The sequence below is a fragment of the Brienomyrus brachyistius genome, chromosome 11 (genome assembly GCF_023856365.1).
Source record: "Brienomyrus brachyistius isolate T26 chromosome 11, BBRACH_0.4, whole genome shotgun sequence".
NCBI lineage: Eukaryota > Metazoa > Chordata > Actinopteri > Osteoglossiformes > Mormyridae > Brienomyrus > Brienomyrus brachyistius.
Window position 1 is genome coordinate 9,458,675 of NC_064543.1, and position 21,939 is coordinate 9,480,613.

Genomic DNA, 21,939 nt, shown 5'->3' on the forward strand with positions numbered 1-21,939 from the left:
AGCCTATTTTAAAATGAGCACAAATGGGAGAATGTCGCAGCCGGTACTAGAAGGGATGCCGGGCCACGATCACAGGGAGACCAGATGTAGTGGCACCGAGTCACCAGCAGAGGGCGCTGTGGGTCGGGCCGGACGTCACAGACTCACGCTGAGTGCAGTAGAGTCCAATCCAGCCGGCGTTACACTCGCACTCCCCATGGTGGGCGCTGCACAGGGCTCCGTTGTGACAGTTACATGTGTAGAGGCAGCCAGGGCCCCAGTAGCCTTGGGTGCAGGCTGCAGACGTCAGAGACACAGTCAAGCACGGCGCACGGGGCACACGCCAATGAGAAGGCACAGGCAGGCAGGCAGACAGGTGCAGAACCGCACAGGCACAGCACAGGCACAGCACAGGCCCCTGTGTGAACGCCACTCTCAGACAAAGGACTTATTCCTCTGAAATTCACCATAATTAGCTGTCGGCTGTAGACTCCGGCATTACGAGACCTACATGCCGTTTGCTGCTGTAGCTCATCTTGTAATCAATGGGCATGAAATCGTTCCCTCCACGGCGCCGCCTGCAGTTTTTTGAAGTCGCTCTTCCTGAAGGTGTCACCCCCCAGGTAACAAAGGGGAAACATTCGCTCTTTGTTGCAAACATCTGGCACTCCTGCTGTGCGGCTATTGAGCTCTTCTCAGCGCGTCGCTAAGCCCGTTGCCACAGCGGTAATTACGGGCGGGACTCCCCCCACCCCCGCTGCAAGAACAAAGCTGCTTGAAGTCTCTATCTGCCCAGGCCTCATGCCAGCCCCCCCCTCCCCAAAAAAACAGCCACTACATATATTTCATGCCATGCAAAATGCCTTTTTTTGTTTGTCATCGAACTCAACAGAAACACATTTTGCTGTTTTTAGGAAATGAGGCCCCTTTTCGGGACTCGAACCAACAACCCTCAGTTGAAAGCCCTTGGGACTGACAGTCATATTACTTGCCAAGCATAATCTTAGCCTGGCCCCCACTTTTCTGCATTCTGCGGCTACACACTGGCGGGGGGGGGTCTCTGTGTGCCGTGTTCCCCAGAGTTTCTGCTGCTGGTGCAGAGCAAGTAGAGCATCTATGATCATAACCCAGATTCTCCACTGAACCATCCGCATTTACACCCCACCCAATTCCTCATCATACACGTACTGCTTGCTATTCCACAGCCACAGCCTACCCATAATCCCTCACACCACACACCCTACCCATAGTTCCACACACACCACTCTCTACCCATAATCCACATCTTACACGAGGAAAGTCAGGTAGGAGATCTACATTAATTTAGCAGACACTTTTATCCAAAGTGACCTACAGTCGATTGGGGCTAAGGACCTTCCTCAAAGCCCAAAGGGAAAGTCACTCTGCAGACTGCATGATTTGAATTAGCAACCTTCCAATCATGCGCATAGAGTCCTGGCCTGCAGATCCACCCACGAGCGGCTCACCTGAAAACACCTCACAGTGAAGGCAGAGCAGTAAAACCCACAGCAATGTAACCACATCTGATACAGCCGCCCTCCCACTGGCTGATTGTATCAGGAATGAACTGCAGCTCGTATCTGGATGTAAATTGTGACACAGCCTTAGCTGTGACGGTGCGCGGGGTGGGCTGGGGGGGTGCATCTTGGCTATAGTGTGCAATTACAGTGAGTGCTTTGTTACTTAATTGGCTTATGTTCCTACATCATGGGTGTTTCAGGTTGCTCCCGACATAAAGATGTTTATGAGAGCCGTGATGCCAGTGGAGGGGGGTGGGGCGGTCCTGGCAGGATGCGGGGGGGGGGGGCCTACCCTGAGAGCAGTCGTCCCCGATCCAGCCTGGGGGGCACTGGCAGGAGCCGTCGATGGTGCTGCAGGTCCCGTTGTTGGTGCACAGACACTCTTCCTCACAGCCTTTGCCATACCTGCCGAAGGGGCACACTGCGGGCACAGCAAGGTGGGGGGGGGGTGACAGTGCCTCAGAGAGGGCAGCAGTGGTGCTGGGGGGCTACGACAGAGTGAGTGCTGTATGGAGGTGGGGGGGCGAAAACTGTGAGTATGGGTTTAGGAGGCAAATATCCAACAAGATACAGAGACCCAGACAGAAGACGGGGAACTCGGCTCTCGCCATAGGGCTACTCAGGGAGACCGGGCTGAAGGGACTTCACAGGAACCCCGGCAAAGGTCCAGGAACCGAGTGGACCTGCCTCAGCTCAGCATGGATAAGGATGTGTGAAGGAATTAAAATAGAACTTCTGCACATTTTTACATAAAATTAATACTTCAAGGTCCTCCGACACTCACTTCAATTAGAAATTAAATTTCAGATTAAAACTCCAGCAATCCGTTGTCCCCCCTGCATCTCCGCATTACAACAAACTGAAGCGAGGCCTGGGCTGTCATTACGCACACAACACAAAGCCATAGCAAACAAACAACATGAAATAACAGCCGTCTGCTATTAATATAAGTATGCAGGAGGGAGGGACAGCTTCTGGGGGGCTTCACTGCGAGTCAGAAGCTCACAGACTCGCAGTTTCCTCACAGTTGGTTCTTATTAGTATTTGAGCCGCTGCTTTCCAACAACGGTTCCCTTGGAAGCTTCATTACCATTCAGCAAGTCAGATGTCTGAACACAGGGAGAGACGTGGAGCTGAGCGCGGGGGATGTGGGCACCGTCCACATTCCTATGAAGCCTCTTCTCAGTGTAATTATCACAGGGACAAATTACTGCCCCCTCCCCCCTCAAAATATATAATTTTTATTTATATGACAGCTTTCAAAGCCATGAAAGGGAATTTTCTATACGAATACTGCCTTTCCTTAATTCATGAAGAGATAAGTTAATTATTATGAAAAGTAGTATCTATATTTAATCTGGTGGTCCCATCTTTATGGTGAGCTCGGCAGGCAATGGCGGCAGTCATTTCATGCTCTTTATGGTGCATGGTGGCCGCTGAAACAGCGGACAGCACTCTGATTGGTTTAGCTACACGGCCGAGTCGATCCACACCCTATCACAGCACTCTGATTGGTTTAGCTACACGGCCGAGTTGATCCACACCCTATCACAGCACTCTGATTGGTTTAGCTACACGGCCGAGTCCATCCACACCCTATCACAGCACTCTGATTGGTTTAGCTACACGGCCGAGTCAATCCACACCCTATCACAGCACTCTGATTGGTTTAGCTACACGGCCGAGTCAATCCACACCCTATCACAGCACTCTGATTGGTTTAGCTACACGGCCGAGTCAATCCACACCCTATCACAGCACTTGGCACTTAGCAGATTTTCAACTAAATTAACATCAGAAATATTGTCAAAAGCTCTAAAAAAATCCCTGGCCCAATTAACTGCTTCTTTGCTACAGGCTGATGGAAGCAACATTTCATGTTTAATTTTATATAAAATCTCCCCCACATCTCTAGATGTCCTGTGTGTGTGTGTGTGTGTGTGTGTGTGCATACACAATTCATTTGGTTCTCAGATATTTCATCATTGACAGAAGGCTGTTTGACTTTAAACATTCCTTTTCCCACCACACTGTAGGAATCATCGGGAGGGATCCCTCAGAAGGGCCGCTGCTCCCAGAGGGAGACCCTCGGCAGAATCCCGCTTCTCTCTGAAACCTGCATCGGCAGTAACAGGCTTATGCGGCTCTGTCAGGGAAATGCGTCTGCTCACTGTGAGCACACACACACACACACACGCACGCACACACACACACACACACACGCACGCACACACACACACACAGACACACACAGACACACACACAGACACACACACACACAGACACACACACAGACACACACACACATGCACAGAGACACACACACACAGACACACACAGACACACACACACACATGCTCAGAGACACACACAGACACACACGCACACACACATGCACACACACACACACACACACACACACACACACACACATGCACACAGACCTGTAATCATATCTTTGTAAAATGCAAACACTAACTACGACAACCTTAATCCCTACCCAGCCCTAACCATAACAGTCTGCAGTCACAGATTTTTAGAAAATTGAGTTTTCCCTTATGGGGGTCAGGAAACTGGACCTGTACCACACACACACACACACACACACACACACACACACACACACACACACAAACAGACAGACTGATACACACAGACAGACAGACTGACGCACACACGCACAGACTCACAGACTGACACACACACACACACGCACACAGACACGCAAACAGACAGACAGACTGACACACACAGACACACAAACAGACAGACTGACACACACAGACAGACAGATAGACTGACACACAAAGACAGACAAATTGACACACAAACAGACAGACTGACACACACAGACAGACAGATAGACTGACACACAAAGACAGACAAATTGACACACAAACAGACAGACTGACACACACAGACATACAGACCAGCACTGTGAAGCCTTTTCCCTGTGAACCTCCCCACCGTCAAGGCCACCTGGGGCTATGGAGCTGTGTGGGTGGGGCTATGGAGCTGTGTGGGTGGGGCTATGGAGCTGTGTGGGTGGGGCTATGGAGCTGTGTGGGTGGGGCTATGGCACTGTGTGGGTGGGGCTGCTTGCCTTGGTTGCAGAGGGGCCCAAAGAAGCCGGGCAGACACTGGCAGTGGCCGGTGACGTGGTGACAAGCTCCGGCGCTGTGCACACACTGTGGGCACGACTGGCTGCAGCGGAGGCCGTAGGACCCGGGACTGCAGGCTGCGGGCAGCGAACATGATGGAATTGCATGGGAGGGGAGGGGGGGGGCAGTTTAAGCGGGGTGAAGGGGTGGTGAGGAGGAGTATAACAAGGGAGATGGGATATATAAAATGGGAAAGTAGGGCAGGAGAGGAGGGACAGTTAGAGCGGGTGACGTTCCCCACGCATGCCCCCCCACCCCCCAACTTTACTCGCTCATGCTGCTAATTTGCCTTGATTGCTGCTGCTCTGTGCTGATGCCGCCTGCTCCCTCCTGTGGTGAGCTTCCGCTAATTAAGGTAATTGTCTAAACGGGCCGATTGGCCGCACAGGCACGTTCCCGTCCTGGGCCCATCTTCACAGGACAGCCACAGATCGAGGGAACAGTTCAGCAGGTGTCTAATCAGAGTGGATGGAGGACGCAGGTCCGTCTGCCCCCGCCCCCCCATGGTGGATCTAATGAGCGCCGCGGGCGGGCGGTCACACGCGAGTGAGCGAGCGGCGGAGCGTGTGCATGACGTGCAGGACTCACTGCGGCGGCAGGACGTGCCACGGTAGCCGGGAGCGCACGTGCAGGTGCCGTCCTCGGGCGAGCAGGAGGCCCCGTTCTCGCAGGAGCAGGTGGAGGAGCAGCTGGAGCCCCAGAGGCCTTGGGAGCACACGCTGTCACAGTGGACACCTGCAGGCCAAACGGGCGGAGCTTAGCGTGGAGTCAGGGCCTAGTTTGATGGCGTGGAGGAACACAGGTACAGACATAAGTAGACAGACACATACAGACACAGACAGACGGGAACAGACACACACGCATATAGGGTCAGACACACCAATAGACACACACAAACCCACACAGACACAGACACACACAGATCTTTTTCTGTTCCTAAACACTTTGAATAAATTATCCATCTCAGCCGAGAATAATTTAGTCTGAGTACTACAGGCTACAATTAGTCACCAAGTGAACTTATGATTAAGAATTTTACAAGACAGAATAACCCCAACCATAACCAGTTAAAATCTCAAAAGACAGAAAGTGGTCCTCTTTTACCTACTTTTTCTAAGATTGTGAACAGAGAAAAAAGAATGTAGAAAATCATTATAATGACTATCAGTAATCATGATGTCTCTCGTTAAGCACATTCTTTACCGTTGGTTACTGATCCATGGAGATCCCTGCAAATAAGTCAGCAAGCGCTGGTGGAAAGGAACAGAATGCGTTTCACGGAGACCATGTGACATTAGACGCAGTGCACTGGCATCGCCACCGTGGGGCATCAGTGCAACGGGCAGAGCGCTGTGAGGCACGAGAGCACACTGGCGTGATATGGGGAGGCCGGGAATTCTCTACCACCTGCTGACGACAAACGCCAGGCACTAAGAGAGAATCCTGCATTGTGTATTTTATCGTAACGAAGAAACTCACAACAGCCCAGAGCTTGTGCTGAATCTGTGCCTAGTTTGTACCTACAGGGGTGTAAAGCTGAAGCACAAACCCGCATCATAATGAATACAATTCATCAGCTGGCTCACAGCTCTGCAGGGAGCCTTATCTCCGGCAGCCTCCGCATCTCGGGCTGACGGGAAAGCCGGCGGAGAGGGGGTCTCCCACGCTGCGGACACGGGGGCGGCGTTAAATAAACCCCAGCGCTTCACAGAGGTTTACGACGGGCCCATTACGTAAGAAACACCGGCGTCGGAGGGTCTGGGGAGGATCCCACTTTGCTCGCCCCCGTTAGCGAGCGGCTCTGGCATCGTGCGGCATCAAGCACCAGGCGGACGTCGCGGAAGCGGCCAGGCCTGGTACGCAAAGTTGGAAAAGGCGGCCTGCGGGGCCACGCCCCCACGCCCCCACGCCCCCACACACAGCAGACAGGTCTCTCTCACGCCAGCGCAGCAGCCGCTAATGGGGAGAGCAGATGAAGGGGGGACTGCAGCTAATTGTCCCCTCTTCCTAAGCTCCTTCCTGCCTGGGATTTATGCGGGTATCGCAAGCCCCTCCGTATCACTTTGTTGAGACGCTTCATCACGGCAGAATGGATCGGGCATAAATCCCCGGGAGGGACGGGGGTGTGCGGCTGGGCCGCTGTTCTAATCCGGTCGGGCCGCCCACGGGGGGCCACCAGGTGGCGCCATGGCGAGTCTGAGGGTCTCCTGCACGATGTCTCGCCGCCATGGAGACCAAACCTCCAGCGCAGAGCCAGTCGCCCGTCTCAGCAGAGCCACACGCACAAACGCGCGCCAGGCTTCAGCAATACGCTCAGCTCAGAGCAGAGCATCACCGGGTGCCGAACTCGTGCCTAATTGTGGGGCCACCAAAGTTCCATTTTGACTTTTTCCAAGGTTTTTTTTTTTTTTTCCTCTGTCAAACTGGGCCACCCCCCCTCCCCAACCCCGCGAGCGGCGTGTTCATTAAAAGCTCCGTATCCCCAAGCCCGCTGCTGCTCCTCTGTCATTCTCTTTCAGCTGCGCTGTGTACAGAGCACTGCAGCAGACTCCGCCAGGGACCGAGTTCCAGTGCCGCGCCGACTGTGGGAGTCCATCTCTGACCAACTGCACCATCCCCGCCGCACTGATCTCCGCTCTGCTGCCAAAGGACACAGCAGTCTGTGCACACACCCACACGCTTGCACGCCGTAGCACATGCACACACACACACACACACACATGCTTTCAAGTCGGACGTGGCCTCGCCTGCCTGAATCTCATTTGAAATTTCTTCTGACGGAGAATATCTGAGCACAGGGCGGCCATTAAAACAGCAGTTATGAAAAGCCTTTGAATTAAACCTGAACAAAACTCAGGAGACTGAATCCGACCCGATCCGAATTTTATGCGGGGGAGCGTAGGGATAGATGTGTGTCGGGTGGAGGGATCAAGAGGGTCACCCATGAACGGCCGGACATCAAGGACAAGAAAGAGGCGACATTGGGGCAGGGGTCACGGAGAGCTGGCATTCTGCTACGACGAGCAGAATTCATTTTTTACCACCCTTTTTGTCAGCAAATAATTAAGAACGTGACGCCTTGCACCACATCTAACGGGCAGGGGGGGGCAAAGCCAGGAGCCTCTTTGGAAGCACCAGCTCAGAGAGAAAGTGCCAGGGGTCCAAGTATCCAATTAGGGCATCTGTGAGGACAAGGTCGACGCCGCCGGTGCGATGTCACTCCTCGGCTGGAGTCGCGTACACCGCCGCCCCGCCTGCTCCTGGGTGGGGCCCTTTTCATCCGCGTATCCATCCAATTACTTTGTGAATAAATGCAAATGCGTACAAACAATTGTTAGTGTGCAAATCTCCACCGAAACTGACACACTTCCTCGAGTGGCATGAGAAATGCAACATGAAGCGTCTTGTTTTTCATTTTTAAGCCAGCAAAACCGAACGACGTCAGCCCCGTAAACGAAGACATGTAGCTACACAAGGTAGCCAGACCAACCCCTTTATTCAAAGGAAGAAACCTAGTCGCTGATTGACTGACTGTTGATTGGCCCCCACAACGTTTGCGTGCTAAGTGGTGCCCGTATCTGGTTCTCAACAAGTCTGCATGACGTCCACTGAATCCCCCCCCCTCCCGGTTTGCTTAGTGGGACTCCTGCCACCCAATTACACTGGGCAGATGGTGCGGGACAGCCTGGCATCCGCGGCGTGAGCTCCGATGTCGTCGGCTTCCTCCTGCACCTGATTCAATCTTGCTGCCTTCCGGAACAAATGGGCCAAAGCTCAGGGACCCGGCTAGGCTGGAGAACCAGAACCGTTCCTACTGAACGGCCATGGCAGCCATTGGACCATCAGATCATGTGACTCTGCAACGCCGGCTTGGGATCGAGATCGGCTGCGTCCTGGACTTAGCCATGACAGTCAGACTGGGCACACTGACGCAGAGACACACAGAGACGCACAGAGACGCAGTGGGATGCACAGAGACACACAGAGAAATGCAGAGAGATGCACAGAGTCGCACCAAGATGCAGACACAGAGAGACGCAGAGAGACACACAGAGACACAGAAAGATGCACAGAGACGCAATGAAACGCAGAGACACAGAGAGATGCAGAGTGACGCACAGAGAGGCAGAGAGACACACAGAGACACAGAGAGATGCACAGAGACAGATAGAGACAGACAGAGACACACAGAGACACACAGAGACACAGAGAGATGCACAGAGTCGCACCAAGATGCAGTCACAGAGACGCAGAGAGACACAGAGAGACACACAGAGACGCACACACAGCCATCCGCCGCAAAATGATTAAAGAGTCTCCTCTGCAGCTTCTGCTGTCATAAGAAGCAACTAATTAGACCACAAGTGTATAGCAGTTAACCTTATTAATTTTTCACACTTCTATGGTAACCATGTAGAAACCGAGGCAGTCTCTCCTGCAAACGCGCTCATTCAGCCTCCTGACCGGAAGGGCACTCAGTTCCGCTGCCATTCCTTCACCCACTTTCTGTAGCGGGAATCGGAAACTGCTGATCAGAAGTTCCCCCCCCAAGCGAAGATCTATGACAGCAGTGCTAAAGGTTTTCCGTTTACTCATGTTTACCTGATCGCCTGACTTTCCAGTGCATTGTGGGTACTATATTAATGTACAGTTCAGATGTTCCTACTGCAAAGCGCACACACACACATACACACACACACACACACACACACATGCACACACACACACAAGCAGATGATTTGTTTTTGTTGAGTGTTGTCATTCCCCGTTAACAGGAAATACAATATTCCATTGTGAAGTTTATACTGAATGTCCTGCAACAAGTTCAAAGGAATTATTTTATGATTTATCTGTTGGAGCGAAACTGACTTTGTGCGGCTCCGTTATATCAAATCGAGCAGTGATCTTATTTACACGGGTGGACAGAGCGGCCTGCAGGCTCCTCATGCGCTACAGGGTGTGGGGAGAGTAACAGACACCCAGTGTCCACTGGCGTCTCAACCTCAGAGTCTCTGTTTTGTGTCGGGGCTGCTGCCTGAGTACTGGGTTCTGCTGCCTCAGTGTCACTGTTCTGCAGGGTCAGTGTCTCCACATCAGCGGCCAGTATTTCTTGGTACCTCAGTATCTCAGTGAGGTTTCCGGGGGTCTCGCGGCTCACCTGTCCAGCCTGCCAGACAGCGGCAGTGCCCAGTCACTGGGTCGCATCCGTTGCCGTGGCTGCAATCACAGTGCTCCTGGCAGCCCAGCCCATGCGTCCCCTCCTGCAAGGACGATGCGAGGTAGATCCAGTCAATGTCACACACAAAGCCCCCCAATTCTGCTCCCGGTGAGATCAGGAGTGACCTGCAAGCGACTGCAAGGTACTAAGCGCCAGACTCACGGGACAGGGCGTGTCGCAGGTCTCTCCCTTCCAGCCTGGCCCGCACATGCATGTGCCGTCCACGGGGTCGCAGGCTGCACCATTGCTGCAGGTGCAGGTCCGGTTACATCCAAGGCCCCAGGTACCGCTGGAGCAGTAGATGGAACAGTCCACACCCTGCCGACCTGGGGGCACAGCGAGGACCCACCGGGATGCCAATCACTTTACAGCTGATACGCTGAGCTGCGGCATTTAATGCGAGCTCTGCGTGCAGACATCGTGAGTGACGTGTGAAGCAAAGCCCCACTAAACCCACACACTAAAGCCCCTGGCTTGAAAGAGAAACCACCACATGCCCCCCCCCCCAAGTAGGATGCTAAGAGAGATGAAAAGGCACACAGGAGACAGGTATTCTTTTCAAAATGCATGGCCGAGAGGTTCTAGCAAATTCCGGGCCTCATAGCGGCAATATACGCCACTTACTCACTCAGAAATATCTGAAAAGATGCCGAGCCCCCCCCTGGTTTACAGGCCCGGCCTGGAAGCAGGAGCATCTCGGCCCCCTCACTTGTGTCAAGAGCGCTGCACAGCTCTGAATTTGCATACCCCCACCTTTTACATATTCATATATGCATATGTTGGTAATTTCCATCGGACGAGGGGTCCAAACACCACCTTCCCCCACCCGTATTTTTAAACAGGAAATGCAGACCACGCAGGGAAACATCAATCATCTTCATCGCATCGTCTGTGTGGGGCTGCTATGTCAAAACTATGGACACAAAACACACGCTGTAACTATAATATTACCTAAATACCTTTAACCTTTCAGCTGCTGCCTATATGTGCAGCAGAAATGCGGCGTCAGGTTTCCTGGTTTCTCTGCCTTAGGTGTCTCTCAATCAATTTGATTCATAAAAGACACAAACAGCGGCAGAGATGAGAGGCTGTCTCTGAGCGAATCGCAGCATTAGTGGCGCTCGCAGGCAAATCTGACAGCCGATAAATATTTCACCAGGTGTATGGGAGGTTTAGTCCCGAAATAAAATCCACTCTTGGCTCCTGTGCCTTCTGCTGACCCCCCCCCCCCCCCCCCGATCATATGTTGGGAAGCCTTGTTCCGTCAGCCTGCCAACTGACACCCTTACCAGAGCAGAGTGATGATTATCGCATTTAATGCACCATTGTGTATCGTGAAACTGCATGCTGAGTGAGAACTTAAGCTTGTAAAGCGGCCCGCGGGTGCCCGGGGGGGCCCACAGCCCTGCCTTAGCCCCCAAAAGGCCTGTGTCTCCCTCCCTCGTGCTCGTTCACAGAGACTGGATCTCCGCTGCTGCCATTTTTACCTTCCTTGCAGATGCAGGAGCCGTCGACCGGGGAGCAGGCTATCTCATTGCGACAGGAACAGGAGGAGGAACAGTTGGTCCCGTAGAAACCGGGGGGGCAGTGCAGACTGCAGTCCTCGCCCTGAGCAAGAGGGAGACATGGTCGGCCATGAGAGGCACTCCAGCGGGGAGAGGAGGCGTGTCGAGTGCAGCTGACCGGGGAGCTTAGTGTCATAATGCTTAACAGACACTTCAGCTCGCCGTCCGAGCCGCCACCTTCGCCGTGTTCTGCAAACACGCTTCTGCTCCACTGAAGGTGATTTATTCAGCAGAAACTCCCCCAAACTCCACTCTCCAGGCACGCGGATGCTTTCTGAGTACAGATGCTGATCAGTGCAGCGTTAAATAGTCAGTTTCACATCTCATGCGTTACGTGACTTAGTGATTCAACTGGACCGACCACAGTAATTGGGCACCTTGTTTTGGGGAGAGGGACGGATGGCTGTTTATATCAGGGACTCTATACTATGGCCTCTGGGGGGGGGGATACTATCAGCCACACCACATACTAACAGTGCCAGTCAGGGAGCATTTACACTAGCAGATGCTTATCTAACCCGGGATGGGGGGACGTGACAAAGCCTGACCTGTGGACTGGAGCCAAATGGGTCGGTTCAGAACCAGCACTTCACCTGGACCCAGGGCCACAGCAGGGGCATGGATGCCATTCCTGTCCCCGGACAGAGCGCCTCCATCCCTCACCAGACCGCGCGCCTCCTTCCTGTCCCCGGACAGAGCGCCTCCATCCCTCACCAGACCGCGCGCCTCCTTCCTGTCCTTCCCCGGGCAGAGCGCCTCCTTCCTGTCCCCGCTCTTGCCCCAATCCTCAGTGGAGGGACATGTGTGCTATCACCAGGTGTCATGCCCTGGCAGGGAGATGGGGGAGGGGGACGCTGGCTGCTGACCCTGCTTGCTGCCCCCGAATCCCACCACACCAGAATCTACCAGAATAAACCATCTTATAAAAGAAATATGGCCCCCGGTGAACGGGCTCGCGGTCATTAGAATTTCACGGCGCTTAATTTGCTCTGAGTGGAGCTGAACACGCGCCGCATCTCCGGGCGCTGCTCTGCTGCACTGCCCCCGCATTCGCCTGGGTCTTTCCCTCCGTCTCGGGCCTTCGATAAGAACTGGCTGAATGAGGCTGCAGCGCTGGAGCCCCCCAGATGCGGCGGGCGCCAGCTGAATGAATCTGTTTGGGGTGAGACTCCTGAGGAGGCCAAGTTACCGCGGGGAGACACGCGCACAGCTCACATCTGACTTCCCACTTACTATATGCTAAGGGGCACAGTGTGTGTGTCCCCTAGCATGCAGGGGGGTCCCTGTGAACTCCAGCTTTCCCAAAAACAGGCAGCAAGGCGATAGATACCATGTGTGTGTGTCCTGCGACAGACTTAGCATCCCATCCAGGGGGGGTCTGCCACCCCAGGCTGATCACGACCCAGCCCTGGACATGCACTATGGGAAATGGATGGATGAGCAAGAAGTAACTTGTCCCTCAATGACAAACCATCCCAGCAGCCTTCAGTCAGGGTCCACAAATCTGTGATCAGAGATCTATCATTATTACAGGAGAAATGACATGAGATGAGTGGCGGAATGAGGCTGCTGCCCGACTCCATCCCTGTCAATCACCGGCAGGGTCTCCAGCCCTATAAATGTCTTTATTCGTGTTTTTTGTCATATATATGGTCATACATTGTACAAAAGCCTTTTCCAACCGCTTTCTGAAACGTGCTCACCGAAATGACATTGACATTGTTGTTATCACTGCACATGTACAATGAACCTCTCTATGAACTGATTTTTGCTTGCGGGACACAAGCGAGGCTTTGTGTGTGTGTGTGTGTGTGACAATTAAGGACAAGGCCTGAAAGATGGGGGACTGACAGGGAAAACACCAAGCAGCTGAAACGCACTGCAATGACAGGCTGTCCCACATACCCACCCCACCCCTCCCCCCCCGACATCACTGACGGACTCCACCAGGCTACTCTCTGTGAATCAGAGCAGGCACACCGCAACCCTGAAAAGCTATTCCATCAGCCTATCCAAACACCCCCCCCCCCAAAAGGGGTTCCTCCCTTTGAGCTGCGCCTTGTTCTCAGGTGGAAATCTCCCGCCCCAGAGAAGGAGACCCCCACCGCTCAGCTGACCCAGGATCAGCCGTGGCTGCTGAACCCCACGCAGTCGGCGGCCTTCAGCTCCACTCAGCGCACGGATTTCCTGTCACTAAGCTTTGGCCTCGATCGTCACCGAAGCGAGGGGCTGCGTTCCACTGAAGCGCTCTAATCTCCTCTCTATTTCTTGTTTTCTGAGCGGCCCTGGCCTCTGCCCGCGCCTCTCGCAGCTCGTCTGGCCTGCTAGTGGGCGTCTTCTGGCCCTCGGGGCCTGCTTAATGACTCTGGCTCGCGCCCGTGCCTCCGCTGTGACCCCTACTTGAGCGGCGTGGCGACAAGCAGGTGGAGAAAATTAGGGGCCGAGACCAGCTGAGACCCACCCCCCCCACCACGTAGCTCAGATTGCCATGGCCGCCTGTGAGCAGGATTTGGCACTAGGCTAAGAGGGTAGGAGTCGCTCCCCAGCCCCATTGGGGGCGGAGGAGGGGGGGTTAGGACCATTTTTGTCTCATTAGCTCCAGGCTGCACCTAAAAGCCACAGGCAGAGGGTCAGCTGACAGATGGGTGTGCAGCGTAAATGCCTGCCTCACAATGCCTGCCTCACAATGCCTGCCTCACAATGCCTGCCTCACAATGCCTGCCTCACAATGCATTGTCTTAAAAAAAAATGTACTCTGTTATAGGGAAATACCTATCTTTGCAATTTTAATGATTACTCCTTTTCAAGATTATCTAGTATATGTTTAATAATCAGTTTAAAATTTACCTCCGATGTTTCACCACGTTTTCTTGGTTTACTTTGACTTTACATGTATTACAAATTCCAAGCTCTCTGTCGTCTTCCATGCTAATGACATGTGAGCATGCGGCTGTGAGCGTGCCCGCGGCTGTGATCGCGCACGCGGATGTGAGGCTATTGCCTGCGTCGCTGTGTGCATGATGTGTGGCACATGTGTAAATGCGGTGTGCCTGCTCTGATTCGCAGAGAGTAGCAGGTCTCTGGTCTGAGCACGCTGAAAATCGGCCAATTCCAGTCCCTGACTGATCAATCGTTGCATCTCTACTCGCAACACCTGCCTCGCAACACCTGCCACACTCCAACACATTTTGTCACCAGGATGAGAAGCGAAGGCTCCAATCTGTGAGGAATGTCATTTTCATGCCCTGGCATCTTCTCTAACCCGCATCAGCATGCCCACAGTTGCAGGGCACTTTGACATCAAAGGCCGATGACAGGCAAGGTTGCCATTTTATGTCTCCCACCGACAGTCATCAACATCACATTTTTGAGCCCAAGACAAATGTCAATGCACCAATGTGCCACAGCACTTTAGTTAATATTCCAAGAAAATCATGCAAGCCTGATCATCCATCCATCAACTCATCCCTCCATCCATATTCATCACCCACTCATCCTCGCCAGGGCAGGCACGGGGCGTGCAAATGGACATGCCTGGACGGAGAGCCGAGGACGCTTCCCAGTGCGTTTACCGCCAATGTGACGTGAATTCGGCCGTAAAGGGATGGCAGAGACCTCAGCCGCTGCCATGTAAGCAGCTGAGTCACGGAGCTCCCGAGTGCCGCACTGAACACGGTAATTAGTGGAGCTGAGTGCTGTGGGTCCCGGAAGCTCTACAGCCATCGAGGACCAATGAAAGTGCCGACAGCGGGCAGAGAGCTTGCCAGCCTCGGCCGGATTAACGTCCTTGACGTCTGACTGAGCGCGCCCGGGCGAGACTCACCGTGAATCCCGGAGCGCAGATACAGGCACCGGTGACGCTGTCGCAGTCCGCCCCGTTGCCACAGTCGCATGGCTGGCTGCAGTCCTCACCATGGTAACCAGACGAGCAGGTGACGTTGCAGTACAGACCTGTCCAGCCGGCCACGCAGGTGCACTCGCCGGACAGAGGATGGCAGCTGGGCACGGGGAGAGGAGCAGGGGTGAGTGGCAGCAGCCCGGCGCTTAATGAACGAGGCGGATTGGATACTAATTTCCAGCAGCTGGGCAGACTAAAAGCCTGCAATTCAGCGTGCTGCTTGCCTGTGGCATTCAGGGAAACTGCTATGATTAAGGAAACAGCTTCCCAAATCCAGTAAGCGGGGATCCAAATGACCACTGCTGGTGTTCATTAGACTCTGAGCAACTTCAGGAGAAGTGTAAAATAAGGAATTAAGTGAAGAAACGCAGAACAGCAAAATGTGTCTGTGCGCCTTGACCGAATGTGACAACACAACGCACGGTCCAGCAAACCGCAGGTGGACCAGGTGTCCCCGTGCGCACTGATGTGTCAGCAAGTAACATGGGACAGCCAAAGGCTTTACAAGAGACATCCAAACAATCTGGGAGGGGGATTACCTCAGGAGGCCCTCCCCCCATTAGCAGGCAGTGATTACTGGTGCATGATAATCCCAGTAAACCCTGCATAAATTCTGAGAAGCATAGTCCCCCGTTACTCTGTAAATGAAGATGCTGTTCGAGGAAATGTGTCCATGTTCAAGGAATATCTCCACACATGTCGGAAGGGGGGGGGGGGCTGAGCTCCCAGGAGGAACCCACCACCCAGCGTGCCCCCACCTGAGGGTGTTGGTGGCATTGCAGGGGCAGTATTTGTCGCAGATTAAGCCGTAGAGCCCGGCGGGACAGAAGCGCTCCTGGCAGTGTGAGCCCTTGAAGCCGACGTCGCACAAGCACGCCCCGTTGACGTGGTAGCATCTGGCACCATTGTGACAGTCACACTGGAGAGCACACTGAGGGCCGTAGGTGCCCATCGGACACTCCTCCTGGCACCTGCAGACACGGGCGGAGATGTGGCAGCCATCACTGACGGACCTGAACCCAAAAAAACACTCCATCCCCACTCTTTCATCCATTTTTTTATTTTACAGACAAGCCTCACAGGCTGTAAGGTACAAGCAGAAATGGTCACGTATGGAAGCAGATTCCTAATCTCACTCAGAAATCAAAGGAAGAGATCAGAGACGGAAATAAATGTGAAGCCAGTCCTTCATAAACTGGATTCCATGTAATCAGAAAAAAATGTTCAAACAAAAAAAAAAGTGAAAAAAGGCAAAAGAACTGACAAATATATCCTGACAGGGTATTAATCTGAAATGTCCTACAAAGGCATTCAACACCGATAACTACTCAATGAAATCATAAAACAGACAAGCTGTGTTTCATGCTAAATTACATCAGGCTTATCTCAGGGAAGGGAGTTAACACAGCTTCCTGTGCAGTTAAATTTACCTGTCAACTACCTAATAATAAACCAATACCCAAAGAGTTAAAAAATATATAATAAAAATTTAAAAAGAGGGAGATCAATAGCTTGGGTCAGGTTCTGAACTGAATATTGACAATATGCACCTCTGTATATTCATATGCGGTTTCCTTTTACGCAGAAGGGCACTCTTAGATGACGGGTGAGATGCTGCCACTCGTACCTCTCGCCGTTGTAGCCCGCTGTACACTGGCACTGGCCGCTGATGTGGTCACACATCCCGCTGTTTCGGCAAGGACACTCCTGGCTGCAGTTAATGCCGAACCGGCCTAACGGGCACGGCTGTGCGCAGACAGAGCCCTGCAGGGACACACGCACACGCACGCACGCGCACGCGGCGAGAGCGCGTTCAGAGCGCAGGTGTAGCAGGCCAAGCAGGAGTCTCCGGCTGACAGTCAATGCGAGCGAGCCGCGCCAACACGCGCACACAAATATATACATTTTTTATACTGTCAATAAATCGCCCCTTTAAACATTTAAACCTTAAGTGAAATAACAACAAACAGAAGATGTTAACTATTGGCGCGACTGCTAACTTCGCAATGTCGTGAGAGTTAGGGTAAATGGTAAAGGATCTTACCGTCCAGCCGGCAGGGCACGAGCACTCCCCTGTGACGTGATGGCACGTGCCCCCGTTCTGGCAGGGGCAGCGCTGCTCGCACTGGGCACCATGGCTGCCGGGGGGGCACCGCTCTTCGCAGCTGCCGAGGACACGCACACGGGCGCCTCAGAGAGAGAGAAAGCGAGCCGGGAGCCACGCCAGGGACACCCCGCTGCTGTCGGAGAGCCCCCGCGGCTGCTTTCGCCAGTCGGCTTAAGTGATTAATTAGAAATCTACATTGATCATAATAATAAGTCTAAGGTGACTTCTAGGAGTATAAAACGCAACGTATGATGCAGTTTTGCACTTTAAAGGTAAGTATTTAATTTGCGTTCATATTGGAGCATCTGTGAAGAGATTTGCAAAAACACTGATTCAATATTTTTTTTAGATAATAGCACAGCGCCCGGAATATAAATGCCTTGCTGCTATCGCATGTGTCCCTCGGAAACCATAAATGCTCATTTAAAGTTAAATAGAGGATCTTGATTGCAATTTAACTTTTAAGAGCTCAGACATATAGAGCAGGATGAAGACTGGGGTATCAAACATACTGACAAGCGCGATGCGGGGACTCACAAGACGCCGGTGTAGCCGGGGGCGCAGAGACACTCGCCCGTCTCGTGGTGGCAGGTGGCGCCGTTGAGGCACTGGCACGACAGCTGGCAACCTTTGCCGTAGTAGTCGGACTCGCATGGTTCCTCGCAGCGCCAGCCCTGGTAGCCGTCGGTACAGACGCACGCCCCTGTGATGGGGTTGCACAAGGCGCCGTTCTGGCACTGGCAGCGGTTGCTGCAGTGGGGGCCCCAGTGGTCACTCTCGCAGCCTGCGGACATGGCAGCACGCGCCCAAGGACGCCTGGGTCAGGGATTCCACCACCCGGCTAAGCAACACCGCCGAGAAACACGCATCTGACACATTTACTCTTATCGACTGTCCCTGCAGGAATACATCCTCGCTCGGGTTCGGCAAATTAAAATTGAAAATGCTGAGTGGGGGGGAACCGCATTCCAGGCCGAAATGTAAATCTAACGCATCAAAATTTCAGATGACTGGGACTTTCAGGATACACATTGGCAGTTTTCAAGGCTGTGAGACAGAAAAATTCACACGCCTAAACATCCATCTCTTTGTGCAAATAGCTGTAATCATAATGTCCTGATGAGAGAAGATACTTTGTTTGGGGTGTTTGATTGTATTAATATTGTGAAATCTCTTGGAATTATATTACAGAGGTGGAGTTTTTCCCAACAGGGATCCTCAGAGATGTACCATAAATTGATGAAATGTTGATTTTACCACCTGAATGTTAATAACCAAGCCGCCCACCCAGAGCAAAAACAGTTCAAGTGCGAAACCCTTGCCTTGGTGCTCAGTTACGTATGTGGCCGTGCTGTGGTGGGGGGGGGGGGGGGGGGGGGTCCCTAGCGCTGGTCTGTTTTGATTTGGGGGTCCCAGCTTTATAAAGGTGTTGAACCCCCTTGAACTACAGCAATATTATGGTACATCAGTGTGCTAAATGCTTAACTGATACTTCCAGACAAAATATATTCTCTGAAGGTGGGTCCATGGACGGTTTTTTCAATAGATAAATATAACCTGTCATGATCAGATGCAGCGGGGCGGCATGGTGGTGCAGTGGTTAGCACTGTTGCCTCACACCTCTGGGACCCGGGTTCAAGTCTCCGCCTGGGTCACATGTGTGTGGAGTTTGCATGTTCTCCCCATGTACTCCGGTTTCCCCCCACAGTCCAAAAACATGCTGAGGCTAATTCGAGTTGCTAAATCGCCCGTAGGTGTGCATGTGTGAGTGAATGGTGTGTGAGTGTGCCCTGCGATGGGCTGCCCCCCATCCTGGGTTGTTCCCTGCCTCGTGCCCATTGCTTCCGGGATAGGCTCCGGACCCCCCGCGACCCAGTAGGATAAGCGGTTTCGAAAATGGATGGATGGATGGATCAGATGCAGAGCTATAAACAGGCATCAGAAATTTCTTGTAATTTTCAAAGATACATTCTGTACTTGTATCAAATACTAATTTAGATTGGCACCTATACTAATGAAATGCTTCCCCGACACCCTGTGCTCCTCTTCCAGACAAATGGGCCAGATGAGTAGGTACTACTGGCACCAGGAACGACCGTATGGACCTCCATGCTGCTTCTACGCCTGGAATATAAGTAGTGGTTGAGTAAGTGGAGGCCGTGATTCTCCAGCTGCTGCCCTTCACTGGCGAGGCTGTGCCCATCTCCTCTCTGCTCTTTGTCGGCTTGGCCTTGCCAAGCTCTATGCTACGTCTCTGCTTTTCTATCACCCTCAAGGGCTACATGACATCTCCTCATTGTTCCATCACAGTTGATCTCTGCTGATGCCGGTCAGTCACGCAGTTCCGTTGCAAGTCTGTTCAGATTCATTCACTCACATCGGTATTCTACCTCGGCTTTTCGTTCCACCTGCCTTTCATCCATGCTCTGAGGCATAACCCCTGCCCCCCCTCCCCAGCACAGCATGATCTTGAGCCAACTCAGGAAAGCATGACAAACCGCAGATTCACTGGGGACAGATTTTTTGGAACTGATTTTTTTCCCCATGGGGAATCTCAGTAAAAAGCTTTGTGACCACTTTGTTGTGGAAACGCTCCATACCAAATGCAATCTGACTGATTTATTGATTGATATAAAGCCGATTTCCCTTGTTCTGAGAAGGGCACCAGCTTGCCACACAAAAAAGCACAATGCTATTCTCCCTGATGGAGCGTTGCTTCTTCCGCTCAAGCAGTCATGGCCAACAGGCTTCAAGGTCCAGTTACTGTGGTGGCTTTTCTGAGTGGCCCTGAACTGCAAAACAGACTGGTGGAGCAGGGTGCCAGCATGTGCTTGCTCTGGCGAGTGAGTAATCAGGTATTGATTCCCACATCACGGTTTATTGGGACCCACCTGAAGACACCGTGTACTGTCCCCAACTGACCCCGCACTCCGAGACCAGAGCCGGCCGGGGGAATGAGCTTCAGTCACGTCGTTGAAGCCGTTAAGGAGAAGTTGTTTATCTCGCTCTCTGCACAGACACCAGCTACGTGACTTAAACATCTAGGAGGAAAGTGTCTGGCTTCATGGGGTTTCTAGCAAGGAAGCTGGCAGACTGTCATGTGGACCCAGGTGGCGTTAATTGATTGAATGTGTCTGTCCCTGAGTGTTGAGCCCGGTTTGGAGGGGCCCTGCGAAAGGCGCGCCCCCCGCCCACTCCGACACCCCCTTGCTCATTTAACTCAGTGCAGCAGTGGGAAGCTAAGGGAAGGCATCAGGAAAAACCCCCGCTAATCCAGCAGCATCTTATTTTGGCAGTTTACACAAGGTTACACTAGCTGCTGTTCATTAGCCACATTCCCTCTTCATAGGACATGGGGGGGTTAAAAGACATCACCTCAAGGACCCTGGAGGTTTCACATGTTAAGATAATCCACCCCACATGACACCAGAAAGAGTAACGATATATAAACAAAAGTACAACCACTAAATAAATGGCAGACAAAAGAGGTGGAAGACTATGTTAATTGCAGCTGGTTCCAGTTCTCCGCTGTTTGACAAATGATCCCACCAAGTCCTAAAGCTCCTTTAGCCAGCAGTTAGCTGCTTCAGCACACTGAGCAACGTGTATTTTCTCTCCGTCTGTTTTGCTGCATTTCGGGGGGGCTCCCTGACTGTGCGTTTCCCCCTCACCGGGCTTGTCGCTGAGTTACAGTCTCCGTTTGTGCTGCGCTTCCCACGACTACGGCTGTCAAACAACTCTCAAGTCCGGAACAGCTGAGAAGACGCAGAAGGGAAATGGCTGGAACGAGTGCGCTGGGCGAGTGCCAGGCGACCGGCAGGAACCCAGGGGAGCGATGCGCAGTAATGCTGAGGCTCTCTGAAGTGCGGGTGAGCAGAACCACAGCCGTGTTCTGCATCGGGTGTCCGGAGCCGCCGCGAAAGTCGCAGCACACGTGAGGGACAGCTGGTAAAGCTAACCGCCCAGTGAACTTAGAGTGGGGGCTGTGAGAACCAGGCAATGGGGGTGGAGAGGAGCATCCCCCCCAATATCGGCAGGCCCTCCTCCATCCTCCACAAAAAATAAGTAAATAGTAGCGGGTTATTCATTCCGAATCTGTGTGTTACAGAGGCCAGTTTACTGTGCATGCAGAACATGAGGATGAAACCTACCTAACGAGGAATGCAGTGCCGTGTCAGTTCACTGTACATCACCCCCACCCCCTCCACTCCTGGGACAAACTCAGTCCGCCCCAATGTCAAACCCCTTCAGACACTGCTGGAGCCACCAAGTGGGGTGGGGGGGGTTGATAATGTGATACAATAGGATGAAATGAGATGGATTCTTAAGTGCCAACAGCAACACTCTGACGTGGGCTAAAGAGTGCGATGAAGACAAAATACAGGCTTCCGAACTGCAGGACCATCAGCAAGTCCCATACTCTAGTAGGCATTTATTTTCCTGTGCGATTGAGATCTTGTTCAGGGTTTC

At 52.8% G+C, this 21,939-nt stretch overlaps 1 protein-coding gene across 7 annotated transcripts in view; it reads right to left on the minus strand.

Moving 5' to 3' along the window:
- megf11 (multiple EGF-like-domains 11) overlaps nucleotides 1-21,939 on the minus strand; it is an 89,505-nt gene that overhangs the window by 8,159 nt on the left and 59,407 nt on the right. For 6 of the 7 annotated variants that reach the window (XM_049030936.1, XM_049030935.1, XM_049030941.1 and 3 more), the window contains 12 exons: nucleotides 18,007-18,253; nucleotides 17,407-17,527; nucleotides 16,990-17,126; nucleotides 16,121-16,333; nucleotides 15,288-15,462; nucleotides 11,387-11,507; nucleotides 10,062-10,225; nucleotides 9,840-9,942; nucleotides 5,270-5,416; nucleotides 4,624-4,758; nucleotides 1,813-1,941; nucleotides 148-276 (listed from right to left, as the gene is read on the minus strand). In XM_049030936.1, coding sequence (XP_048886893.1) covers nucleotides 148-276; nucleotides 1,813-1,941; nucleotides 4,624-4,758; nucleotides 5,270-5,416; nucleotides 9,840-9,942; nucleotides 10,062-10,225; nucleotides 11,387-11,507; nucleotides 15,288-15,462; nucleotides 16,121-16,333; nucleotides 16,990-17,126; nucleotides 17,407-17,527; nucleotides 18,007-18,253 — 1,821 coding nt within the window. The remainder of the gene's footprint in view (nucleotides 1-147; nucleotides 277-1,812; nucleotides 1,942-4,623; nucleotides 4,759-5,269; nucleotides 5,417-9,839; nucleotides 9,943-10,061; nucleotides 10,226-11,386; nucleotides 11,508-15,287; nucleotides 15,463-16,120; nucleotides 16,334-16,989; nucleotides 17,127-17,406; nucleotides 17,528-18,006; nucleotides 18,254-21,939) is intronic. The other variant, XM_049030940.1, reaches the window with a different exon arrangement.